Here is a 23,762-nt window from a genome sequence, read left to right as displayed (position 1 = left end):
TCCCCATCTCCTCAAAGTTATGAACAAATTAGAGAAATTATTTAATTGAATTGCTGTTTGAAGTCCACTTTATGCACAGATATGCTAATTGGGACTGGACCCACAGTTTAAAGTGGTATTGTAACCACTACGTGCTTCCATCGGGTGTGAAACCCGGGACCCCTTGATTACAAGACTACTTCGTTACCACTACGCCATCCGAGAAGCAAGAGAGAAATGATATCCGAAATCATTTTATATCTAGTTTTTTTCTTTTTCTTTAAATTTTAAAATCATGAGTACCAACATCACATTAAATATATTTTTCAAGCGTTTAGCTCGATTTAAATAAGTTAGAAAATATAAGTGAATATGTCAGAACTCAGAATCGGTAACACATTTGCTTCCTCGAGTCAGTAAATGCTCAAACCACTCACGTTAAATTAGCAATTAAGATTTCATCATAATTCAGGCACTCGTTAGCGGAAGCCATATGAAAATAAGTATAGAAATTACTGGTATGTAAATTCTCAATTTTTTGTTAATCAGTGTGGCCAGTATGACCACAAAACTGGTTTCCGAACTTCCTCGAAATGTCATTAAAATCTGTCAGAGTCAGGTACTTTCGAGTAGAGTTGCCAACAGTGCATCGAGTGAATGCTTCCCTCGGACGTAGCAAGCTCCTACCGAGAGGCTCCCTGGTCGTCTGATTGGCCACGGCGGCTGTGACGACATCGCTCGGCTAGATCGATCCTCCAAAGCGGTGGAGTGGGTCGAGTGAGGAAGGCTCCTGCGAGATGAAAACGCCCGAAACGTCTGACCTCCTGATCTCCTTGATCAAAACTTGGAATGGATGTCGAGAGAGACCGGCTTTCAGGGAGAGAGGTTAGATGTCCCTGTAAGTTTACGGGAAGAATGGGCTCTCGGTATCGGGTAGTTTGCATGTAGATTATCTGTTCCCGTTGGGAGGAAGAATTGCCGAGGAGTGGCGCATGACAACCACGTGCGGGCCTATATTTAGATGCTTTGGGGGGAACCTTTGGAAGCTTCCTCAAAGTTGAGAGTGAATTTTTTCGCTTAAAAGTTTGCGGCGAAAAGTTGAAGAAAAAAATTAAAGCAGTGTGTAAATATGCTTGGTAACGTTAACAAGATTATGTAGTTTCTGAAATGGCAACCACAGAGAGAAAGGCAATTTCGGGTCGGGATTAAAAATAGGAATGGCAGAGCAGTGACGACGCCAGTAAAAGAATAGTGGGGGCAGTCATATTTAATCATTTTGTTTATACATTTCGAGAATGATACATGAACCTCTGTAAAATCGAGGATCACGACTCTAGATCTCCTTCGAGATTTTAGTCCAATATTTGGAAAATTTCTACCTACGCAAATTCATTTTACTGTGCGACTCATTCATGCATACCAAATGGATAACTACCTGATTTTTGTGTAGTGAGTACAAATTCAACCCGTTACTGGCAATTGTGAGCTTGCGTTGCGGGTTTGCATATGATAGGGATAAAATTCCTTTTTAATGAAGTGTTCGAAGCGTCATATGGGGGGAGGAAATGTACGGTGACACGCCGTCAATTTTGTTTATACATTTGGAGACCCGAATGAATGGAGACAATTCCAGATCAAGACATGCATTTACAATAGAAAACGAGTCCGAGACTCTCTCTACATCCCCTAATGCCTCTAAGCAAAAGGGAGGATTTATTTTTTCTCTCGAATAATGATTTCAGAAAATCAAACCAGGAATTATTGTCATAGAAAGCGCCTTCGTTATCCTTATGCTGTGAGACAATGGTAACAGCTTACGGTCTAAATATGAAATATGCACTGTGTATGAATATACAATTCTGGTGATACATTAGCTTGCCGTCAACTACCGTTGCCTAGGTTAGAGCGCTACGGAGCCAGAGGGTCTAGTTTCGAATCCTGGGGAAGGCATTACGTCTGTTCTTACATCTACTTTATCAATTCATCACTCATCCTGATCATCACGATTTAATTTCAGAGGTAGAAAAGTTGTGTAAAATAACCAGCAATTCAAAATAATACCTTAATTTGCAGAAGAAAATCACATACGTATTTCTACAGCAACTGCAATTATTTAAGCAATGTATCGGCTTAGATGCGCATGGTGGGATTGCAATCAACATGTGGACGACGTTGCAAAAGTGTCCCTCAAGATCGCTGCCAGCATGTAGCCAAGCTTTCACGAGCCATTGAAAATATCTCCACGGGCTAGCGGTAGCTCGCAATCAACGGTTCGGCGAAGCTGATAAGAGGCTCATCTTCGTTGTCTAGTAGCTATATAATAAGCATGTAGATTAACATGTTTATAAATCTGTGGAGCTGCAAATATCGTTTCATAACAACAAATAGTAAGCATTGGCATGTAATCCAATACCGTACAGTTGTCTCGATGGCCGAGTGCACTTAGTGGTCGACTCACGACCCAAAATTCTGAGTTCGATTTTTGATTGGTTATTTTACTGCAGGGATCTGAGTTCAAGTTTCAGAAGGATATTTACATGAGTGTGTCCTTTATCAATTTCATCTCCTAACCATTCATCCTCATCGTCGCAATTATCAAAAGTGGCAGAAAAGTGTCAATAATTAATAAAAATATAAATGGCATTACAGCATAAAATATAATAAAATCTAAGATTCTGCCTAGTGTCCTAAAACCGCTCCTGACTTACGTAGATTTTTTACAAGACACATTCATAATGTACGAATAACTCCGAAAAGTGTGTGTGTGCGTGCCCCACACAGAGAGAGAGAGAGAGAGAGAGAGAGAGACAGAGAGAGAGAGAGATAGACGAACTGGTGTACCCACGTATATCATACTCGAGATTCGAACCAAGATTTTGGCTCAGTACGCGATTCCCAAGGACAGGCGGTAGTGACAGCACTATGGAACGGAATGTTGCCTGACTAGTGCCCATACTAAACTATCTCTCACGCAAAATTAAGAGAGGAAGTTGATATCGAACAATAATATGCACAGGAACTGAAGCAGGATTAGCGACTTGATTTGTTTCTACGATACGCTGTGGTACAGTGTTTCATACGCATAAAAACGCTTTGACCAAAAAGAAAAAAAATCATCGTCATCCGCTCGACTATGTGACAAAATCAAGGCAAACTTGCTCATTATTATTTTACTGAGCACGCTCGCAGAACATGATTTCTGTCTGTTCTGCGGCAGTCGGCTCTCGGATTTCCTGTGGAGAAGTCCAATTTCGGCGAAGTCAATTGACCGAGCGGAAATATTCAATTGATCGACGTAAGAAATCACAAGTTTCTGGCTTCTTAAAGTAAGTACACACACGATTCGTTTACTTCTCAAAAATTCGTTAACTTTTCCTTCCATAAAAAAAAATAATACGTACCTACAGAGCCTCAACGATAGGGATGGGACAGACTCAAGGCAAGTCTCAGGACGAGACGACCATTTACAAAATAGAGACGAGGAAAAACAGACACACCGCTAAAACCGAGATCAGACTTGGTAGACTACGTAAGGTATGACATCTGAAAAGTACAATTGTTTTACTTTGCGACTAGTTCAGACGTAACAAGCTGATATCTACCTCATTATTATAGATAGGTCATATATTTTGTTTACAGTAGTTGGAAAATTAATCCGTTGGTGGCAAATGTGAACCTGTGGAGGGTGGTTGCATATATTTAGGATAAAATCTAGTTTTTCTAGAGTTCGTATAATTATCACCGTAACGAGGCTCAAACGGAAAAAATCTTATTAAGAAAAGCTGTTTTCCTTAAATTCCTCTATACACAGTGAAATTTTCTGCACTTGTATATGTTGTTTAGGCTATATATTTTCGAGATAAGAACGATACGGGTGTTTACAAAACGAGACGAGACCGAGAACGAGACAAGACCTCCTCACATACAAGATAAGAAGAGTATTGTCTTGAAACCATCCCTACTCAACGGACACTATCTGCAATGTCATGCGAAAGCCGAAACGAAATTTAACCCAGATATTTTCCTCGTTCTGATAGAGACAAGTAAATTCAGAAGTACGGCATCACCCCACCCCCAACCCCTTCGCCATAGGCGTGCGCAGACCCTCGCATTAAGGGGGGTGGGGGCAAAGCCTTGATGAAAGTTCAGTCAAAATGTCACTACACACAATGGCTTGCAAATTAAAGGCACATATATATTTACACCCGCAATTTAGTTTTTTCGTCACCATCTTATTAGAGAACTCTCTTTTACATAGGCGCCGACTTCAGGGGGGCAAGGCACTTTCTGCACCCTCCCCAAAATTCACGTGAGGGAAAAATTTGATATACTTATACTTGCATGTTTATGCCAAACTTGCCCCCCAACATTTATTTTAAGTTGGCGCCTTTTCTCTTTTACACGAATAACTTGTAAAGGATAAAGAGAAAATATTTTCAATTTCAGCACTTTACAAAAATTTGTTGCAGTTCAGGTAGTATCAGAATTACTCAACTACCCAAGGCAATCCTCAGGAAGTCTATTTTTCTGTATGAATTATGATTGATTGATTTGGTTTATTTTACTTTGCTTTTCGGCTACTTCTTACTAATCGTGAAGATGAGGATGCGTGATAATATGATGAAATTGATGAAGGAAAACTCTCAAAGAACACCCATGGTCAGTCCGGGATTCGAACCCGGGACCCCTAGAATCGTAGCGCGCAATTCTAACCACTCCGTCACCAAGGTCGGCCTACAAATTATGAATAAATGTATGATTTTAAAGTAAATATGAGCAATTTATTCTGCTGACACATAGAGAGAACACAACTAGCTAGAGAACAAAGTGGAATAGTCCAATTTCATAAGAAATAATGTTCCCTCATAGTTGCTTGGTACTTTCATCGACTTTCATTTTTCGTTAAAAGTATAACATTGCTTAATAACGGCGATAACATTGTCTGCATTACATTTCTAAGTAAAAATATTAGAGATGGCAACTGCCCACCTTGGCCCCCACCCCTTCGTGTGCACGCCTATGCCCTTCATCAAAATGACCAGAGGTTTTTCAATATCAATATAAAAATGACAGATTCAAATTAAAACTAAAGCTATGTGTGCATATCGAGTTGTAACTACTTCGTGCATCGAAACCGAGACCTTTTGATTACAATGCGATAACGGACACTGTTATCCGCGGAAGGGAGGTTCTATTTACAGAACCCGTAATTTTATTTCATTGAGTTCTACATTAGTTATTAATTAGTATTATCGTCACTACCTTTATGATCTTACCTTCTGCAGACTTTGAGTTCTTTCTTTGACATGATATTATCATAAGAACCACATAAATGGTTAAAAAAAACCTACTTCAAGAAAAAACTGCTTCTACTGTTATATTTAGAGCTATATATTGATTTATTTTATGTATCCTTTATACCCTTTGGGACGATAATGAGGCAAATGGCCATTAGATGAAAGCACAAAACTAAATGAACACCTGTGTCCAGGCCGGAATTCGAATCCAGAACCTTCGATGGTGAATGGTCAGTCGAGCACTCAACACACTTGGCCAACCTATTACTTTTAGCCAATAATATACATTCATGTATATTTATATATACTTACATATATGTAGACACATTTATACATAATAATCATTTTTACACAAGGTAATCGTTGCGGGGTCAGTGGTCATGGGCGTTAAATGGTGGACTTTCGATCTCTCCACCCAAGTTTCCGGGTTGAAGTCCCAGCCTTGGCATGGCTGTTCTTTGCGACTGCCCCTTCATTAATTTCATCTATTTATCAGTCATGCACATCGTTGCAATTAGCCAAATGTGAAAGAAATGCGACGTAAAAATAACAAATGAAAAAAATGCATGTAATGGTAGTAGTACAATTTGACAACCAGTTCAACCCGAAATTTATATTATTTTTTTAGTGATTTTCATGCAGTGTCAGCATAAATGATCTCTAATAATGACGCTATCGTCCTGTGCTAATGCTTTAATTTCATACTACTCAATTTACGGTACCCACCGTAGTTTTTCTGCAGACCTATAGTAAATAGTTAACTGCAGTTTTCTTCTCCATGAATTACCGTGTCCTTTGCATGTCGCCTGCGACGGAAGCTTGGTGTATCGTGTCCGCAACACAACTTGATAATTTAGTAGTCCCTGATAGTGACGTCAGATTCATGCATCGACAGAAACGCTCGCTCGATTCTCCCACTAACCCAACTCCCAACGCTAGAGACCAGATGGTTCGAAGGTAGCGACTTGGCGGCGAAAACCGAGTTATTTGCTGGTAATAGCACTCACTCACTATTCATTCGTGCGATTGTCTGCAGCTCAAATAATATGCAAGTCTAGGACTTGCTTGTGTTTGCTGCTTTGAGTCTAAATCAAAATTGACTGAAACATAATTTAAGAATGCAGCTATTGTAATATCTTGTAATATATTGTAATCTTGTAATGTAAGTGAATTAATATCTCTCTTGCATCATATTTTTAAAATATAGCACTTTAGATATTATAGGTATATATTTATGCTACATCTATTCAATACTTGCGCTTCAATTCTTCGACGATTCCTCAAATAATATAGATCGATTACTTTCAAAATAACCATGGTTAGGAACTGGATATAAGTAGCTTCGCACGCCATCAAAATTCACGTCTGGCAGTGAACTCTACGAGGGCGAGTGATGATTACATGAAACTGATGAAACCACAAATTCTCTTGAACTCCATAAACACATAAAAATTGTTGATACAACCAATAATACAAATTGGATATCTTGATTATGCTTTTTAAGAAGCTAAATACATTTCAAGTACAGGGTGTCCCACGAACGGCGCAACTGGGAATTAAGAGTGGCGTTACTTTGTAACCGAAACCTGTACATACATAACACCAAATGTTACACCAAATGTTAGCCCTGTCCAAGTAGATATTTTTAAACATAGAAACAACAAACGGGGTGCAGTGTTGTTCATGCAGTGTTGCCAAATGTAAGTGAAAGTGTAAATTTATTTTTCCACGAAGCATGGAAAATTGCATGTCAAACATTCGTACGGAAATTTGGACGTCAATTTCCACCTTGGGTAGGTGGACTATTTCGCCATTTATAGTTCAGAGAAGAAAACCGATCGTTTTCGCATATAGCCAATCCTGAAATGCCTCGTAAAGGCGTACCGGTCGAAATGGGTGTTTTAAAAAAAAATATGAGGTACAGTGGCAACACTGTTGATGTTTGAAGGCAACAAAAGGTGTGTTTAGTGATGGTCTATGACATGGAAATACTGGAAACAGGAAAAAAAGAAAATGAAAATTTAGTGATGGTCTATGACATGGAAATACTGGAAACAGGAAAAAAAGAAAATTTTCATATGATATGAACTTAGTATATTTATTTCGGGGAGAAAATTTTGGTTTATGTCCGATGTAAAAAGAATGGTTGTTCATTAACAGAAAAAAAAGTACTCACAATAACAGAGGTTAACCGCCTATGAGAAAGAATGTTCTCATTTCTATTGCCGTACTGTCGGAAACTTTTTGCATTTGCATCTGAATACGAATAAAGTGGTATAAAGTTCTGTGCAAAAGTGCATTTTCATATAGAGCACGTACACATAAAACTAAAGTACGAAAAATAATGATAATTAAATGTTGAAAATGTTACTACTCCACTTATTTGCGGAAACATCGCATGCGAGTCTAAAAGAGAGAAGGGGTCGGTTAACATACACCACCATGATTAAATGAATTTTAGGACTTACCAGAATCTGGCAAATTAAGTATTTACACCAAACATCAACCTACACTATCATACCAAAATATTAGCTCTTACGGTTCCAGCAATACCTTTTCTTGAACTTATAGTGTTATTACTAAGAAGCGGATCTTTACCTATTTGTCTTTTTTATTCCTTTTTGATTGATTGACTTTTGTGTTTTAGGTCCACTTTATGCACAGTAAGGCTAATCGAGACTGGACCTACAGTTTTTAAAGTGCGACCCGAACCACTATGTGCCTCCACCGGGTATCGAACCCGAGACCCCTTGATTACAAGGCGACGACGCTAGCACTGCGCCATCGGGGAGGCCTTTTTTATTCCTTTGTAGTAAAACATAGGCTGTAATGTTTTTTATTCGTTTCATGTTGTTATGAGCCTAATGACGCACATTATAGTGCATAAAATGCTTATTTTGCATAATCTTACCTAAAAAAGTTTTCTTGGATATGTTTTACTTACTTGCATTTTCTTTCTCTACTTTGTCTCCCTCTACAGTTCACTGCAGAAAATAATTTCTTATTTATATTGAAGTGAAAATTGTTATTTACTGGATTTCAGAATCACAAAGGACGTTAGATCTAGGAAACTCATACTTAACCACCACCACACGCAATCTACCCCTTCTCTTTTGCGAGCATCAAATTTTTGTAGGAGTCTACCCTTTTTTTACTGTGTGTGAAAGGAAGAACTTTTAAAATAAGTAGAGATAACGTAACATAATGCCTAAGGACGAAACGTCTGGGTCACTAGTGGAAACCACAGTAGCGGTCCTGATGGTCAAGCAGGGCCCAAAAATATGCATCTTTTGCATGGTTTGCAGGGACGCATTAAACATGACCGCTCTCTAAAAACTATTCCCTCTCCCTTAATATTTTCTGAAGTTGCTGCAGTCAATCAATCGAGCCAGAATTCCAACAACTTCTACAGGGTAAACATGGATGAAATGCCATATTTCACATCAACAGTGACTAAGAAGAAGGCAATTCAACACTACAGAAAGTAGACCTAACATTTTACGTCCCAGTGAATTCATTACATTCACATTTCGTCGACAACCTTAATTATTAATTTAGAATCTCTCAATCGACAAATACGTAAATAATTCGTACCTCCGCAAAAATAATTCCAAGTTACGCCCATGGTTTTGTCCGTTAGCAACCTCTGAAGAGTGAAGTCGAAACAAGATAGGATCATTTCAACCCCATTTACTATAGGAATTTTAGTAAATCCTTAATTAATTGTAATGGTAATTGAAATCGATAATCAGCCGAGCATGTTGAGTGGTCGATTCACGTTTCACCACTTATGGTTCTGGGTTCAAGACGGGCGTAGGCACAAATATTCCTTTGTGAGTGTTTCTTCATCAATTCAATGTAATCACCATTCTATTCATCATCGTCGTCGCGAATAGTCAAAGTAGCTAGCAAAGAAACTAGGAAAGTAAGAAAAATGCAATAAAATACAAAAATTCAGATCAATGAGTCTGCAACCGACATACAAAATTGAAATAAAGAGTTCATATTCACTGTTTGTTGTGCAGCCTCTTTTATTTTATAGTGCATATTTCCATATTTTTTGTGCTCATCCGCTCCCTAGTTATTACAAATATTAGGAATATGGCAATCTATTTTACGTTTTATTTCCAGGTGAGACAAGAAGTCAGGCAGGATGCGCCGAGGAAGTCCCAGCGGAAGGCCCCCGCCACCCGCTAGAAGACATGGCGTCATCTGCAAGTTACTCCTCTTTCTTCTTTTCCTCTGCTTTGCTCAATTCACATGGTAAGTTAACTGACAATTTTGTTGGTTCTGCCTGTTATGTATTGGAACATGGATACATTTTTGCCAGGCAATTAACTATTTTAGTAATAGTATTATTGCTATTACTATTGTACGGAAACAAATTGCATTAACATAAACGTATTTACAACTACCACTAAACTCTGTGGCGCAACACACTTTGAAGACTAGGCCTACTTAGCGGCAGTGTTGCCAGGTCTACTGATTTCACAGGAGATTTCCTGATTTTCAGCACGATCTACTGATCTCCTGACAAGTTTCAGGAAAATGTGGAAATCTGATTTTTTCTTCCTTAAATATTTATAATGAACAATTATTTTTAAAAAGTCGAAAGTTGATTTACAATTTACATATTCAGCTGATGGAATGCAAAGACCCATGAATATTCCGCAGACAGAGAGAGAGAGAGAGAGAGAGAGAGAGAGAGAGAGAGAGGTGGGGGAGGAGTGTCATACCAGGTTTGATGGCACTGGGAAAGACGCGCGGCTTCTTGAGCCCTTTGTGCATTGGGAAATATGATCTGTGATTGGGAACTCCAAGGCGGGTGTCCTAACTTTCCCCATCTGGTGAGGTTTTGTCAAAGGGGAGGCAACTGGAAACGGGTTACAACTAAATACCAATGTTGCCACCCACACATACGAACAAGTATTCAGTTTTATGGTAATGTTTATTGCAAATGCTAGATACAGGTTCAGGTTTTTAACTCTGATAAAATAGGGAGTCCACATTACGAATGCAACCAAAGGTTATGGTTACAAAAGCTCTTATTAAACGGTCGATTGATTGTTTTGGTTTATTTTACTTCGCATTTCTGCCACTTTTGGCTAATCGCGAAGACTAGGATGAGTGATGATATGATGAAATTGATGAAGGGACAACCATGCCTAGGCCGAGATTTGATCCCAAGACGGGATCCCTGATCTCATAGCGCTGTGCTAACCACTCAGCCACGGAGGTCGGCTTAGTAAACTGCTGTTGGAGACTTATACCACAGTTATACGTCGCAGTTTTATTTTATCTTAATCATCTCTTTAATCAATCATAGTTCGTGCTGTTATAGCATTGTTTTTTTAAAGTTATTTCTGAGCGTAACTACTACTACAATTGGTCTTATGTCCCTTTCTACTCAATCAATACTGTGGCGGTAGAAATTCTCTTTCCCGATTTTATACCAGGTAATCATCGAATGCAAAAAGCTGACTTAATTAACATTTACATTGTCTCGAGTGACTGGGGAAAAAGTTGAAGAAAAAACCTGCGACATGACATGTCTGATACTGGGCTTGGGTGCTCTCTGTGAGTGTCCCTTCGTCAATTTCACATCTTTACGATTAGACAAATATGGCAGATGCGAAGTAAAATAAATCAAATCAATCAATAAATCTGTCTAATACTGGTTGGTTACCTTCCGTGATTGAAAGAAAAATTTTAATTCAAGGATATTTCGGGGGTTAAGGCATTGCCCTTCTCCATTACCATTAATGCGAGTATGCTTTGAATGCGTTGTTAAAAAAGTTTGGGTTTTCTTACATCCCGTAACTTTGGCTATTGTTAAATAAAAGCAATCTAAGGTGTTATCAGGTAGAGCATTTAAAAATATATCCTCGAATGCGTAGTGGCTGAAGCTCTAGATTTAGTTAACACAAAAATCACGAAGTGTTTCCATAAACCTTTGAACGCTAAGTACATAAATCCACACACAGTCACAGCAATTTATTTTAGAACATTTGTGAGAGATGAACAGAAAATCGAGGTCGGATTTTCACTGCTTTTTGCAATTTGTAGGGGCAGTGCCGGTGATTAGGGGAGGCAATACTTGCACCCCCTCAGTTTTGGCACCCGATCATCGCCACTGGTTTGGGAAAACTGTACCTTTACCTTAGGTGAATTAAGGGGGTACCCTTGAAGTGCAAATTCATAATAAAATTTGTATTAACATAACAGTAATAAATTTATCTTTTGACTTCCAAAAATTAATAATTAACGTTCAATAATGATAGTGGAAAGTTTTTCCCACTCTAAACCCTCACCAGAACGTTGATAATCCGCTATTATTAGTTCTTCTGATTTTTTAAGCAGATCTCCTGATTTTTCAGGGGACGATCTCCCGATTTGTAAAAATCTGACCTGGCAACGCTGCTTAGCGGTCTTTTCGTTGGGTGACGCGTAGTCAGTCCGTCAAATCGCATGGTCGATGTTTTGTGCTTTTCTTTAGACCGGAAAAGAATTACATGTAAAAATTAAAACTCGCTGCTCTACAAGTTTGTCTTTGACTTCTTCGTATATAATTTAAAGTAATAAAAAACATTTAATAATGGCATCAAAAACAACTTTGAATTGAATTGAATTCAGGTGTACTAAAAAAAGAAACAATAACAGATTCCAATTTTCGAACAATGTTGTTGGTAGTTTGTTTTCAAAGTACAAAATGTGGAGCCGAGAGAGAGGAAAAAAAACTTCAGAAAGGATGATCCTTCTTTCAGCCTGAAACATTTGCACACGCAATCGCGAGATGATTTCATAAGTTTCCGTGGCAAAAACTTGATACCACCTATCACAACATAGTAAAAAAGAAGCATTAAATTCATATCACAGTTTCTGGTTATTCCAAAATTCAGACTATGGACGAAAAGTTCACAATAGGCTTTCCCAAATCCATAGCCGTAGTAGCTAGGGATTTCTGCGCCCGGGGAGAGAAAAGCCCCCCCCCCTCTCTATCTTTACTTGGGACAAATGCCATTCTCCTTGAACGATACTCCCACGCACTAATATTCGTGCGCAAACAACTACTCCCAGACCGCATAAAGGATGTATAGGAAAAATTATATTAATTTGGTCTCAATCTCAAGGACCTTTGCTCCTCTACAACAAAAACATTTTGCTTCTTAAATGGAGCAAAAGCTCACTAATAAGACAAAATTGTTCTTCAAGAGATTCGAAATGCACATTTTGGATTATTTATTCCTCTGCTCTATTGGTTAATTTGCAATTCGTTATTATGTTAGTATATCGAGTGCAATTATTACAGCATATAGAGATTCGTTATAAAATAGTATTTCCAACTAGATTGTAAATATGATGCACATATCTTTAAATATAATAGAACACCCTAACGAAGTTATGTTTTTATAATTGTTATCTCAATAGTGAGAATATTGTTATATTTCTTAATGCAAACATTGTCTGCTGCCTACACCTTCATAATCACTTCATAAAAACGCCAAACACGTATTTTCAGATTTTGGGCCTTTTCGATTTTCAAAACGTCCCTATATACATCACATCACCATGAAAAAATCGTATGACGCGATTTTTTTTAGATCTGTTTGTTTGCAAACTGACAATAATATCGATTTAATAGGGTGCCAGTATTTTTAAAGCGCGCCGATTGTTTACTCTTTTCCAACAATCTTTTCTGTTTTTGCTCGTTCGGCGCCTAAGACGACAGCCCCCTTGGGTTCCTGTAGCTATGGCTCTGCCTAACACACGGTTAGAAAAAACATCTCAATTTCTTCCACTGACTATAGGCACACTGAAGGTAAGACCCCTTCCCTTATAGACTTCATTCTCCTGAAGAAAATATGGCAATATAACTATTTTGCCCCACATTCCTCTTTATAATTAGTTCCTGAAGTGAGGGTGGATGCGGGGAGATGATATTCCAGCCAGCAAAATTTTCGCAAAGCATCCCCCCAGCTGTCTCACTGTCACCATATTAAGCCATAGGAGCATCCTGCCAGGTAGCTCCAAGGCTCAACCAAATATTCATCAGCTAGCTATTTCCATTTCAAGCGCTGATTATAGTTGCACAAAAAATTCTCTCTCAGCAGTTAATGCCTCTCCCTTCCCCCTTTAACAAAATTCTGGTGTGCCTAGGTATATCACTGACTGAACTACATATACCACATGACTTGCAAATATCTCATGAACCACAGAAGCCACATAGATTAATTTTGGTATGTTGAAAAATCTCTCCAAGAAAAGTATAAGTATAATGTATAAATATTAACAACTGACTATTCGTCAGAACCAAATTACGTATCCCAATACTATGCCTCACAAATTTTCTGCAACGCCTGCACAAAAGTCTCAATTACAATCATTTAGGTGTTAAATTTATTTTACATCCTCTTAGAACTGTCCTTAATCACCTAATAAACGTTTATAGTGTGCAGTCGCTATAAAAAGTTCAGCTAAATAGCTCTAAATTCACGGCAGTTATCATGGTTAAAAAAAAATTGGAACATTTTCGTTTCTCCATCCCATCCAAACACTTTGATGTGTTTTAGAGTTTTTATTACCAAATCGTAATAGTCCTGAAAGTCCTGTGAATTTTATTGCTCAAAGAAAATATAGACTAAACTGGACTTTGGAAATATCAAAAATGAGCAAGAAGTAGATAGATATTTTATACGGAAGCAAAATCTCAACAAACTTTTGGTGATGGTAGGTTCCATCATAGCAAGCTACTTTTCCTAATAAACGTTACCTCGAAAGTGCTTCCATGCTATAAGCATCTAAAATCTATCCTGTACTCGACCCAACACTACAAATGATGAGATAACATCCCTTCAGGTAAGGATACCAGTGTTAGCAATAGAGTCCATTGATGGAAGACAGTGATTGATCCACACACTTCCAACACACTCCTAAAGCCACTCAATTTTTTCACATAAAATCGATTTACCATTACACATCCCTAAAATAGCCCTTACACCTCACAGAGTGAACATTTGAACATTCTGGATAAGAGATATGACTTGAAAACAACAGTGCCAGTGCCTACAAGGCAGCTTTCAATTGCACAATGATGATTCTATTAATGATAATAATATTGTAGTGAATTCCCTGCATGTTCGATATAATGAAGCTTTATAATGCAAATAGCACTAGTATATTGATGAGATTCTTAAACAATTAATCACAATTATAATAGTCAAATATTTTATTAAATATTATGTGTATGATTATTGCACATTTATTTAGTGTGTGCTTATATTGTTCTCTTTACATTTTCTCTTAGTTTCTTGTATATACGCGTATCTTATTTATTTATAGTACTGTGATTATTTGTTTAGGTATTTGCTGAACTAGGGGAAAAAACATTACTATCATAAATCATTGAAATGTTATCATGAGCATTAAGCATATCATGCACATGAAGTCATCATACAAGTACACATCACTCATTTCAAAAATATCTTTTGTTGTTTCAGGGGACTTAACCAACCAGGTACTCGCCGTCGTGTGACCAATTTCCGTGAGAAAGAAAAAGAAGTTTTGGATCAAATTTTGGGCCCTGGAAGCTATGATGCCAGAATCAGACCTTCAGGCGTTAATGGCACAGGTAGGCCAATGAATGAATAGTTCCCTTTCCAGTGACCTATATACATAATGTCAAATGTTATTTGCCAACCACAGCTTAAATCTTAGGTATCAGAAAACATTGTATGTAGCTGGTGTATTTTCAGTTACTTTAATGGCACAGATTACAAATAAGAATCTTGGTACAGTCACGGACAATTCTGGGTTGTAATAGTCCCATTGAAAGTCAATGGATTTGTTACAATCCAGAAGTGTCCGTGACTGTACATTATGGTTCTACAAGATAAGAATATTCTCCATGGCAACTTCAATTAATTTTGGATGTTGCAAAACCTACAAAAATGGAAGAGTCTGCGAACATTCTCATTTGCTAGATTTCTTCTACCTTTTCCATATTATTTAACCATTACATGGATATGCACAAAATAATAATAATAATAAAAAAACAGCAAACAGGAAAGGGTTTCTAACCAAAGCAAGCATCGAAGAGCAATTATGGTACCATCCTGGCATGATCTGAAAACACTATATAAAAAGTCTTTGGAAGACAATTTCCACTCGAATGAAATTAGTATTAAAATCACTAATGAAACTCGATGGATTTTTTATATTTTCCTTATTTTATGTCAGTGTAAAGACAAATCTTGATAATGAGGATGAACGATGATAAAATAAAATTGATAAAGGGACACTCACGAAGGAACACATATGCCTATGCAAGGCTTCCAACCTGGAAACATTGGTAGTGAGATCTTGAGTACAACACTCAATGTATTCGACCACTGAGGCGACATAACTAGTTAACAGTATCACAACATTCATTAATTCTGTAACAAAATTGTTTAACAACTAATCACGTAACTTGATTGCCTTAAATACACACACTTATTTTTGCTACTTGTTCACAGACAGATACAGATAGTGAACTTGCAACATTTCTGTAATTTAAATTGATAAAATGTTCAAATATTGATATTGAAAGGAATCAGTATGGATTTCAGTTCAAAGTAATATCAGGTCAGTACTAAATTAAATTATCCAGTGGTAACATATAATTTTTCATATATAAATCTACCTTCTGTCACATATCTCATATATATGCCCATTTAGTGCTGCATGGAAATTGAAAATCTCCAGGGGGTAAAGTGTAAAATGATTAGCTAACTAAGGGTACATTGTGAAAACAACTACTCATGAATACACAGCAGTATACATAAGAAGAAAATAACCATACATTAAAAAAATTGATAAAGTAAGATAAATATATTCACACTTTGAATTTAATTAAAGAATATAATATTAATGCTCTATGTCTATTCATACACCCAAATTTATGTATTGCTATTTTATAAGTACAATGTCATGTGTGACTACCACTAAACCATAAGTTATATTTTCAAAATGATTACAAATCACACATGGATTTGATGAATTATTGATCTGATTATACAATTATTGCAAAATGATTATTAAACCGAAGACAGGGGTTTGTACCCATTAAATCTACGCTTTCATGCCTTATTCACATCTTCATGAAAATGCTCAACATGCATTCCCAATTTTGACCATTTCCGATTTTCAAAATGCCCATGCACATAGCATTAATCATAAAACGTATACAATAACTGTTTTTAAACACTTGGTATAAATCTGATACTCACTAGAGAAAAGACTGTATTGCGAGCGAAGCAAGCAAAAACATTTCTATGTGACACTTACTCTTTCTGCTCTTCGCATAGGTGTATTCTCCCTCCTGGAAAACGAGTGGAGAACAATTTAATTTGGTTCATTGTGACTTTTTATGTTGAAATGTAAAATAAATGTTAATCCCCTTTCAATTAATTCAAAATAAAGTATTGCCACAATTCCCTTACCCTCCTCAGGAAAGTGTTGTCTACCCCCTGAAAAAAGTTTTGTCTTGCCCCCCTCCCCTCCTAGATAAAAGAAGTCTGGGTATGTACATGCCCCTTTGTCTCGACTCTGAAACAAAGACTCCTGATTTTTACCCTCACCTTTTGCTGGTCCTCAAATTACTTGGCTTTCTCAGTTTTCCTGGTTAATCGCACGCTGGTTACTCCTACTGAAAGAAAAATTATTTCTCTTTTAATAATGTGCAAAAAAATTAATTTTGGAAAATTGCTAAACAAGTAGGTAGATGCAAGTTTACATCATAGAATAAAATTAAATTGATTAGTGAATAGAAACCTAAGGTTGTTTTGAGTTCTGATAGGAGTAGCGATGAATTAAGTAATTTGCATACAAATCATAACATAAATAACTGTGCATTATATTCTCTTCTAACTACCCCCATTCTACCAGAATTCATTTCATTCTAGTTGTCACCATTTGGAATAAAAACCTTCCATCCATTTTAGTTCTCAGAAATTTTCAGATTCCTCTTATCAGGTGTTCATGAAATATTGTTCTAGACAAATTCCAAACTGATATGGGATATTAACATTGTTCTTGAAATGCTGAAACATGCAATGTCTGTCCATTGAGAAATCAAACTTTTTAAAACAATGCCACAATTTTTTGTTTCTTAAAATATTGTGGGAGACAAATTCCAAACTGGCATGGGATATTAACATTGTTAAACTTTTTAAAACAAGGCCACAATTTTTTGTTCCTAAACTCCAGCAAAGATCACTCAGCTGACGCATGGCAATGGGACTACACATACGGGAACCCTTGAACTTGAATGAACATGTTATGCCATGCCATTGAGTTACATATGGCTGAATGAACCAGTCTCCCATCCCTTCATTGATTTTTTTAGTGTTGAAAAATAAAGGATTTTAATGTGTGAGATTTTGTCTCACATTTGGGAAAGATTTTTACTGAAACATTATAGATATTGAAAGAAGCTTGCAGGAAGGATTCTCTAAGTCATCTACAGTGTTATGAGTGCCATGAATGTTTCAATTCAGGCAAAATATCAACTGAGGATAAATTCAAATCTGGATGGCCTTCCATGTTAATAGAAAACAAATATGTAAAGAAAGGTTGTAATGCGATTCGTAAACACTGGTGCATAACTTTCTGCAAAGTTTCTGAAGAAACAGGTATGAATAAAAGAGCTCACGCCATGCAATTTTAACGAGGAAATAAGAAGTTTCTTCTGTTTTTTTTTCTTTCTTGTACCATGAAAATTTTATTAGTCATATGTCACTTCTCATCCATCTCTTTCCGATCTAAATATTAAGATGACTCTTTCCTACCATTGTATTATACAGATGTGTATTGCAGATATTTAATTCTTCTCCAAGTCTTAATCCATCCTTAAAAGCCACTAATTGCATATAAAGGGAGATAAAAAATATATATAAAACATGCCATGTGACATGCCAAGTGATCTACGCTATGTTCCAGAATAAAAAATGGGGGAATTATCCTGGATGGAGCAAGGCTGTGCGGGTTGTAAGAACTTTAACAAAATTTTAATGTGCAAAATTTGGTTTATTTGTGGGCAGACCACATATTTTATCATAACCACAACTGTTACTCCTTCAAAACTGAATCATCTACCTTTAGTACATAAAATTCTGTTGTATTATTAGTTAAATTGAAACACATTCCTTGTTCACTTCAATTATATCAAGACTGTCCAATATCACAGAAACTATAACAGCCAGTAAGTATCACTGCTAAAGACTGGGTGTGTACTTGTGATATCAAACCACCAGACAGAAATCTTGGTAGGAAACTTTCATTCAAACTGAAGAAAGCACTCAGAAATATCGTCACCTCAGAAACACTAAATCTAAAGCTAAGTATACCTGAAAGAAGGTAGTTGTTACTAGTGTTATTGATATGTGTGTATGCACATCTCCATTATAAGGCAAATACCAATATAAGAAATGTACTTCTTGTGATCAGAATGGAAGTACATTTTATTGTTGGTATTGAATATAAATGCCAGTGATTTCAAGGATAGTCTGCCAAGATTTTTACACATCCACAGTAGTCAATTGGTTAGTACAGTATAGGTTTTTTCAGCACAATAATAATAATTTACATAATTGCTTTATATGCAATTCGAGTATCTACTTCTTAAAATTAGGAACTTACAAGTAATTTTTCACACTAATGATGTTATAATATTCTTCTAAAAAGAATAATCAAAAACATATTTTTAGTATTATATTTTCACTTGATGAAATTACATATCTTTAAAAGCACGAAGTTACTAATATTATTGCATTGATGTTTAAGTTCTAACTTCAAAGAGTATAAGCCAATATGGTATACACGTGCCAAACAATGTGTTTGCATACATATTATACATGAAAGCTACATGTTACACTACACTTATTGCAATTAATTCTACTAGGTCATTCAAATATGACCGGGACTGATTTCTTTTACTAAATCCTTTATTGTCAAATACTTATTTGCACATGTCATCCTTCAAAGTACTCTCCTCCAGAGTCCATACATATTTCCAACGTTCTGGAAGCATCTTAATGCCATTTTCATAAAAGTTTTTTGGTTGGCTGCGTATCCACTCCCAAACACTGCTGATGACGGCGTCATTATCCACAAACCGCATGCCTTGCAAGTCTGATTTAAGCCTTCCAAATAGGTAGAAATCTCTTGGGGCCAAATCAGGACTGTATGGTGGGTGTGGCAGAAGGTCCCATTTCAATTTGCTGTGGATTGCCATAGTTATTTTGGCTGTATGAGACTGTGCTTTCCACCTCTCTTCCGCTTGGATCGGATCTTTTCCTTCACTTCTGTTGTCAGGAGTTCTGAGTAATAAGCTGCAGTGACTGTTCTGGTATCTGTAAGAAGGTCTACATGGATAACCCCCTGACAGTCCCAAAAAAACATTGCCATCACTTTTCCTACCGAACGGGTCTTCTGCACTTTCTTGGGTCTGGGTGACAGATGTTCGCAGCTGTCGATCATGGAGTTCATTCTCCACGTGCTCTCTTCCCTTACTGAAGTACTTACACCACTCAAACACACACTCTGCAAAATTTCAGATGGCTGGACGTTTTCTCCAACGAGAAATTTGATCACAATGCATTGTTCCATGCTCCACGGCACCTTCTGTTTGCTCATCACTCTAGCAACTCTCAGACATGACTGAGCAGGTTCTAACCTGCGTGGGAGGGAGGATGGGGGTTGTGGCTCTATTCTCCAAAGGACGCACAAATGCTGTGCTTGGCAGGTTGTTTGAGAAAAAAATCTGTCGTGGTCATATTTGAATGACCTAGTATTTCATGATAACATCTAAAAAAAATAAACATTTTTTTAAACACTGATGATCAGATACAAATTCCCCATTCAAACATACTCAAACAGTTACATTTTAAGTAATTTTTTACTTAATAAAAATTTGACTTTTTTGACAGACAGCTAGAAAAGAGTTATTGGATAAAGTGTGTTTGCCTGCTTATCGATTGTTTCTTTTACCACATCCTCTAGATGGGCCTGCAATCGTCACTGTTAACCTATTTGTCAGAAGCATTGCAACTATTAGTGACATCAAGATGGTAAGTGAATGGCAGGCTCTGCTAAGAAATCGTTTATTATCATTTAAGAAAAATGATACGAAAGATCGAGAGATGAGGCTAGACTCACGCGAAGAATAGCATCAAATGCAGCTGTAACTTTACTAATCTACTGACTTCAGACAGTCTCCTGTAAAGGTGGTAATGTATTATGTAGTGGAAAAAGAACACTGTTTTTATCTCCTTTTTTGATTTTTGTCTGGCTACAGTTCTCTTTAATTTTTTTCAAAAAACTCCAAAGTGAATGCGCCCATTCCATAGCTTGTTTGACTGCTAAGCCTATTTTTTTCTTCTTAGCCACTTCACAATCATCCTTTCGATTGATCTCATTTTGTCATCGGAAATGTCAAATCCTCATTAGATTTCACACCCAGAACAACACATGTAGTTGTGCTGCCAAAACGACACTCCCCCTCCCCCCTTTACAACCATTTTTTTTTCTGTCCATACATGAAATGCAAGAGTAGATAGCAGATGCAGGCATGCGCACAAATAGTTTGCCTGGATGTTCTGCTGTACTGGTTGAATGAAATGGCATAGCAGCACATGATTTTAGCTTTTAATTTTGCTTCCCTGACTGAGAAACATAGAATGAATAAGGAAACATTAACTATACTTTTCTTTTACACCTCTTAGGACCTGCAGTTGTGGTTGTCAACATATTTGTAAGAAGCATCTCAAAAATTGATGATGTTACCATGGTAAGTCCTGAGCAAGAAAAAATGCAAGCTATCTCCTGCTCCTTAGAGTACTTTTAATCTCAGTGTATTTTTTTTAAAACGAAAACTCTCGAGGAGAATAATGACCATCTTGCACGAAAGTTAACACGACGCATGAGAGGGAGATGGTGGAGTGCGTCATTATTCTTCTCTCCTACAATACTTGAAGTTCTCGATCAACCACTCAGGTAGAAACAAAGCATGTGCAGTTCTTGTTTATTTACTGCATAGTTCCTCTCGACCATAGAATGTTTTTCCCCCTCCCATATAGTCGTGTCAGCTTTTGTGTTTTCATTACATATCATTATTATCATATTTTTTGTATGACCATTATTTCAGTTATTTGTTCTATCCGGATTAGCTATGTAGTTCTACCCAGCAAAACATACGTTAGACTGTGTTGTGGTCACTGATGAGATTATGGATCTTCTTCTGTTTCAGACATGCAAATAATTTTTGCTCTTGTTTTTTCGCTGTTTATATAATACATATTGTTTTCTTTTTTCTCCTACTTAGTGGACAATCCCACCATTGTGACTGTCAACATCTATCTTCGCTCAATCAGCAAAATAGATGATTATAAAATGGTGAGTCTGGTGACATCATAAGCTTTCATTGCCATTAACAAGTTGACAACTGGAAAAATCTTGAAACAACCAAAAAAACAACAAAAAAAAGACAAAGTTAGACATGTTGTTTCAACTTCTTTACCGAGTGTCAACCTTCTTCTGAAGTGCCCGATTTTCGGTCAGGTGACTTAGAGTGCCCAATCAACGACAAGAACACAACAAATATCTGCTAGAAGATAGGAAGTCAAATTGGATATTGGCAACCCATTGTTGTTGTGGCACTTTGATGTCACCTGTCTACCTGTGGGCTGCCAAGACAGGCCAAGACAGAAGAATCACACTTCTTTTTTTGGCCATAACATACCATAAAATGCAAAAAGTGAAACTACCCACTTAAAGCTTGGCTCTAAAGGATGCCTACATTTACAATGTATACAAGACCAACAATTATGAATGACTTTACTAGGAGAACTAATAATTTGAAAGAACTGAATTTGGGTGCAGATGAAATATTTTTCATCAATGCACGAAAGAATAAAGCACTTCCATCATAGCTTAAATTAGGCTCTACCATCACCAAATTGGTGTCTTTTTTTAAAACCTGATCTAGTTTGTTTTTTAATTCAGTGAGATTTTCTGATCTAGGTCTGTCTGGATTTGCTAGTTTGACTGTCACCTGTCTCACTATTTACACCCTGCCTGTAAACTAACTTGTTTATATGTTCACTGTTGTCTGAAGTAACTTTTTCCCTCTGTATCTGTTACTGCTTTGATGTAGTACTGTGTACATAACATCTTCTTACTATCAACTCAAAATAAACAGTAATTCAGTCCAACAGGATTTTTAGTGTCAAAGCTGCAAAAGACAATCATGGTATCATGTTAAATATTGCATTTTCTCGAAGTGTCAAAACTGTAAGATGTCAGCAATAAATTATGTAAACTGAATAAAACTGAGTTATAACATAAAATCTGAGAAGGAACAAAAATTAACAGCAGGTAAGTTGTGTTACAAAATAACAACTGATTCTGGCCATTCATACTTCATTTCTCTTCTCTGAAATACTTGTCCTGAGGGAGTTCCTAATGTGCCCAATATTCTTTCTGAATGCACTATTATGTTATCAGAGAATGCAACATCACAAGCTTATATTTTTTATACATCGCACTGTGGCCAAGATTTACAGCACTGTGTTTCCTATCTCAGTTGGAATTTATTCTTATTACTAGTAGTAAGTTCACTGAACTTGCAGACTGCAAATTTTCAAAATATATGTTGTTATTGTCTAAATGCATTATACATTCTGGAAAGTAATAATGTAGACTCAAGTAACATAGAAGAGTAAAAAAAATGTACATATTATGCATTATCATGCATGGTAAGACTTACAGTATATACAGAATCAAGAAGATATTTCATAGTTCATAGATATTCATTGAAAAGACAAAATTCATCCATGCTCTGAACATGTGAGAAAAGAATATTCAGTAGCAGTTTGAGCAAATTCAAGTATAATTTGCCCTTTCTAGGCATTTAATGGTTTATAGAGATGAGAGCAAACAATAAGTTCATTATTTGTTTCATAATGGTGTACTATTACTGGTCTATTAGGAAATTTGCAGATAATTTAACCGATTTATTGTCTCTACATGTAATTAATTTGTACATTACTACTACTTATGGAAGATATAATACATATTATATTATTTTGTGAATGTTCTTACTGTATTTTAAAAAGTGTATTATTTATATATATAGGGAGAGCAAGGCCAGTTGTTACATTTTTCATATTTGATTTTCTTTTAAATCCACAAGTAATTTCTCCACATACTACATATACTAATAGCTCGGAAATCTACCTTAGTTTCATATTAAAATAACAAAGTTGAATTATTACTGCAGTACAAATGAATGGTATTAAATTTTTAGTAAAATTGTGCAAGTAGCTGGGTTAGCTGTCTCTAACCAAGCAATTGCTACTATGTATGTGGAAAAATTAATAACTTTTTAAAGGCTGGAATAAGATCATATTTAACAATATTATATCAAAAGCATTCCAAGGGTGTCAAGAT

The 23,762-nt window shown here is 36.5% G+C and overlaps 1 protein-coding gene and 1 long non-coding RNA gene across 6 annotated transcripts in view; one reads left to right on the top strand and one right to left on the bottom strand.

Moving 5' to 3' along the window:
- LOC146003493 (uncharacterized) overlaps nt 1-23,762 on the bottom strand; it is a 319,461-nt gene that overhangs the window by 79,722 nt on the left and 215,977 nt on the right. Inside the window, exon 3 of the long non-coding RNA XR_014443825.1 lies at nt 16,895-16,962. This is a non-coding gene — a long non-coding RNA (uncharacterized LOC146003493). The remainder of the gene's footprint in view (nt 1-16,894; nt 16,963-23,762) is intronic.
- Nucleotides 1-23,762, top strand: part of GluClalpha (glycine receptor alpha 1) — a 214,783-nt gene that overhangs the window by 147,280 nt on the left and 43,741 nt on the right. The window contains exons 1-4 of one of the 5 annotated variants that reach the window (XM_083141757.1): nt 3,204-3,305; nt 9,408-9,539; nt 14,774-14,904; nt 21,637-21,707. In XM_083141757.1, the coding sequence (XP_082997883.1) occupies nt 9,430-9,539; nt 14,774-14,904; nt 21,637-21,707 (312 nt within the window). In that variant the 5' untranslated portion in view covers nt 3,204-3,305; nt 9,408-9,429. Of the gene's footprint in view, nt 1-3,203; nt 3,306-9,407; nt 9,540-14,773; nt 14,906-20,315; nt 20,384-21,037; nt 21,103-21,636; nt 21,708-23,762 lie in introns of those variants that run through there. The other 4 variants (XM_083141753.1, XM_083141769.1, XM_083141761.1 and 1 more) reach the window with 4 other exon arrangements.

This window comes from Lepisma saccharinum, chromosome 1 (assembly GCF_977018435.1).
Source record: "Lepisma saccharinum chromosome 1, izLepSacc3.1, whole genome shotgun sequence".
In the NCBI taxonomy this organism is placed as follows: domain Eukaryota; kingdom Metazoa; phylum Arthropoda; class Insecta; order Zygentoma; family Lepismatidae; genus Lepisma; species Lepisma saccharinum.
The sequence above is the reverse complement of the archived record's forward strand: the minus strand, read 5'-3'. Positions and strand labels throughout refer to the sequence as shown.